Genomic DNA, 4,385 nt, shown 5'->3' with positions numbered 1-4,385 from the left:
TAGGGAAAAAACCTCAGTGGTATAGAAAAACTAAAATCAGATGTGAAATAATTTTAAGACAATGTTAAAATAGTAAAACATCATTTAAAATGCAGCATTGTTTAGAATATGATCAATGCTTCAGGCATGAATGACTTCTATTTCTTTTAAACAAGACCCAACAGGGATGAAAAACAAACTACATTTTAATAATTTTTGGATTTATATTAACTAATACGTACAGTTCATTCAATAATAAATATGTATTTTCAATTTTACGAACGGATACCATTTTCATGTAAAATAAAAAATATTCACGAAAAAAAATACTATATTAACCGAATCAAAGACATTAAACAATCAGTAAATATAAACAATTACTTCAAATAAAACATAAAGATTAAAAATCGTAGACTCATTTTAATTGGAAGCCAATTTTTTAAATCCAAGATGTAAATGTACTTCTAGGCCAAAACTGTAACTAGTTGCACTAGGTAGAAGTGCTATCACTAGATGAGTTTAATTGATTCGATAATGCCTTATAATTCTCTTTTACGAAATTGGAAGTCCATCCTGGAAGGTCTAAGAGAAAACGACCAGTCTTCATAACACCCGAGTTCCAAAAAGTTTTAGCTGTTGAAGTCATGTCTGTTATACGAGGCAATTCTGGTATCTGTAACATTCCATTACTATTTCTTATGTGCGTACTAAACAAAATAATTGATTTTAAAGGAACATTACTATACCTCTACAGGAACATCTCGCATGTATGGTGCTATTAGGGAGTATAAATCCTTGTAAACCTTAACTGAATGATCACTATCACCCCAGACACCCATTTTGCTAGAGAAATATACAGTTCCTCCAAGTATACCAAATTTCGTCCCTACCCTTTAAAAGAATAAATTTTATATGCTGATTAACACAGTAAATTTCAATAAAAATAACCTGATGACACCTACCTCAAAAGACCTGACATATTGAACAACTACTTCGGTTTTTTTTAAAATATCAAATCAACAAATTGTTAATCAAAATAGTAATAGTTGAAATGATAAAATAACCTTCCTTCCAGGTTCATCATTCAATGCAAAGAACAACTATATGATTGATTTTAAAGGAACATTATACCTCTACTGGAACCTCTTTTATATATAGTAATAGATATTAGGGTGTATAAAAGAAATCTCTATGTAAAATACTTATGTAATTATTGTATTGTATTCCATTAAGAAATACTTATGTAAGTATCTTACATAGAGATTTCGAGCTCTATATACTGTTTTTTAAAGATCACGCTATGTTGCAACACATGTAATCACGTATTGTTTTTGTTGAACTGAAGGTGAAGATTATGAAAAAATGCCGAAGTTAAATATAAAATTAATTTGAACTGTCATAGAGCAGTCACTCTGCATCTGTTTGATTGAATGTAATAGTTTTTCTCATTATAGTTAGCACTTAGAACAGATCATCCTATTAAGTGCGTTTTGGGAAACATCCGCCTGCTTTTTGGGAGTTTGAATATCCGCTGAAAAATATGAAATGATAGGCTGTCAAAATTTTTTTCTTGCTAAAAATAAGTCATTTTTGAGTTGTGTTCATGACTAATCATTTAAATGTTGTCACAGGTTTCAGGGAGAATAATAAAACATGAAGAGCATATATATTAATAGCAGTATAGGACTCCAATGGGAGTCTTGGCCGAAAAAAAAAAAAAAGATATATTAATATATTTTCAGTCATTTATATAGTAGGCTTCTGGGACTCAAGACAAGAAATAAACTCTTCTCTAGATGCTAGCTGAAAATCTCCTAGACCTATCATAGCGTCACAAATTAAAATCATGTCCGCCTCTCAGGCGGACGTTTCTGTTTAAGTGTTAAAATAGCTTCTGCTGTTAAGGAACCCCTAAACAGTCTGTCCGAAAGATAGTAAAATCAAAGATGAGTGTTCAGATTGATCGTGTTAAAGTAATACAGATGAATTATCAAGAATATTTTGAAATCTAATCATTCAAAATTTGAAGATGGGGGGCTACTGAGAAAATAGGGAGAAGGTTGCCAGTACTTCGTTCATACCGTACGTTTCGCTTTATTCTTGCCGGTAAATGCCAAAATATGGGCTAACAACTTTTTTTTCTATTCTGTGTTTGAGCCAACACAAAATAGAGTACAAATAGTTTTTTTCAGGTCCAAATTCTAATATATTTGATAGTGAAGGAAAAGAACTTAGCTGCCGACTTTAAATGAAATGTCTAATATTTCCGAAAACTGACTAATGCGACCGAACTTATCTGAATTCATAAAGGCAATTAGGTATTCAAAAACTTTCATCATTTATTGAGTTATTAAAACAAACAAACTACGAAGAGATGTTGGAAGTTATAGATATTGTTCCCAACCGCTTCAACCAACACCAAATTTATTGACTATCTTAGTGAGAATTAAGTAATAAAAATCTGGTAAACAAATTTTTAAAAATCAGTATATATATTTTTTGTTTTCAACAAAGTGAATAAAAACCAAAACAATTAGCTCAATATCAAAACTGAAGGATTCAAATAAATCACATTAAACTTCGTCATAAATCCATGATTATCTACCTCACAGAATCCTTTAATAATACCACACTTATACCTTCCAAACAGATCGGATACCTGGGATTACATATAGACAAAAGACTGAGTTGGAATCCTCATAAAAGACTGAAAATACAGAAAACTGTTCGTCGATTCCCGACTATTATAGTACTTACTAGACAAACGGTCTAAACTTCCAAGTAATCGCAAAAGACTCATTGATTTAACTATAATGAGGCCTATTTGAATTCTGGAAGTTGAGCTTTTGGGCTCCACTAAACCATCGAATTCCTCTTGTATCCAGACCTTACAATCCAAATTCTCGATGCTCCTTATTTTATCATAAATCAAGTCACCAAGTAGGACCTCAATGTTCTATATGTTGCCAATGAGGCCAGAAATAGATTTTGATTTCCTACAAGATTTATTCTTCTTATGTGGAAAGGATGAGCGCAAAAGCAATTTTTGAAAAATCTACCTCAACCAGATATTCCTATCAGTTAGAAATAACCCAGAATCACATCTAAAAACTTAGTAGAAAATCATATTCAGAAAGACAGTGGCATGAAGAGAAAAGACACTAAATGATAAAATACACAAAAAGACAGCACTATATACATATATATGGAGAGAGAGAAATAATTATTGAAACATTACCACTTTACTATATTTTTTTTATTATCACATATCAGCCACTAAGGATCAATGGTTAGTCTTTGGAAGTTTTGATTTTCTTTCTTCCCATTGCAGTTTCATGATTCTCCCCTGCCTTTCTTTGGACCATTTCCTACCCCTTTTTTTTCCTCCTCTTCCAATATTGGTGAGAGTTTTCAATGTTTTCCTATCTATCTAAACAGTCAGTATCTGAAATTTTAAGTCTCTTTAGTTCCTCCCTCATTTGGCTCTTGTATCCTCCATGCTTAGTAACAAAGGGATCCCTAAAATATTAATAAACATCAGTGTTTATATTTGAGGTTCAGACCCAGGGGTAGACTGAAACGTAGATGGGAGGATTGTGTTAAGAGGGGCATCACTAGACAAATGTGTGTAGAGAATGATTGGTGTTATTGGAATCAAACCTCAAGGTTCGCTAAACCATTATCATTATTATATACCTAAATTTAAACAATAAAATACAAAATGGGAAATAAGGTAATGCCACAAAATATTGATAATGTCTTAAACATTTTATTACTAACAATCTATAGTTCCAAATTATAACTAAAAAATAAATATGTATACAGCGTAATAACTGATATTAAGAATTTAAAGTTTCTCGTAGCAGGAAAAAAAAATTTTATTTTTACAATTCAGACAAATACAATTTATGATGGTAAGTATGGATTATGAGAACAATGAAAAACACGATTACCAATGAAGTGTTGTTAGTAATTTACTCGTAAAAAAAAATTGATTTAAACTACAATTCATTTTCATGATAATGAAAAAATGTACTTATATAATGATAAAAAATTTAAAATGCCAATTTCATTTTAGTTTAACAAAAGAATGTAATAGTAAATCTAATATCGGCTTAGCAATTAATATTTATTTTATTTTATTTTCACACACAAAAGAAAAAGATCACAGATTAAATCGTACATATAAATAATTTTCTAGAAAAAGGAACAGCAAAAGACTAAAGGTAGAAAAAAAATGTTAAATAAATTCAATAACATTCTACCCTAAAAGTTATAAATTTTACGGTAAAAATAAGTCAATAAGCATATATTTTGTTTTAAATACACCAAATTTGTCAACCTAAAAACAAAACTCTAAACAGCTAAGATAGTGCCAGTAAAAATTAAAAAAAAAAAAAAAAAAA

At 30.1% G+C, this 4,385-nt stretch overlaps 1 protein-coding gene across 1 annotated transcript; it reads right to left on the bottom strand.

Annotated features, from left to right (window-relative positions):
* Nucleotides 1-292: 292 nt before the first annotated feature.
* On the bottom strand, nt 293-1,153 carry QIL1 (MICOS complex subunit MIC13 homolog QIL1). Its single transcript, XM_014432682.3, has 3 exons — nt 942-1,153; nt 726-870; nt 293-652 (listed from the first exon to the last, which is right to left on the bottom strand). Exons 1-3 carry the CDS (start codon nt 956-958, stop codon nt 470-472), a joined length of 345 nt encoding a protein of 114 aa, XP_014288168.1. The 5' UTR covers nt 959-1,153; the 3' UTR covers nt 293-469.
* Between the last annotated feature and the right edge of the window lie 3,232 nt (nt 1,154-4,385).

Source organism: Halyomorpha halys, unplaced genomic scaffold (assembly GCF_000696795.3).
Source record: "Halyomorpha halys isolate HHAL.00 unplaced genomic scaffold, Hhal_1.1 Scaffold1100.1, whole genome shotgun sequence".
NCBI lineage: Eukaryota > Metazoa > Arthropoda > Insecta > Hemiptera > Pentatomidae > Halyomorpha > Halyomorpha halys.
This window is presented reverse-complemented; position numbering and strand designations above follow the sequence as displayed.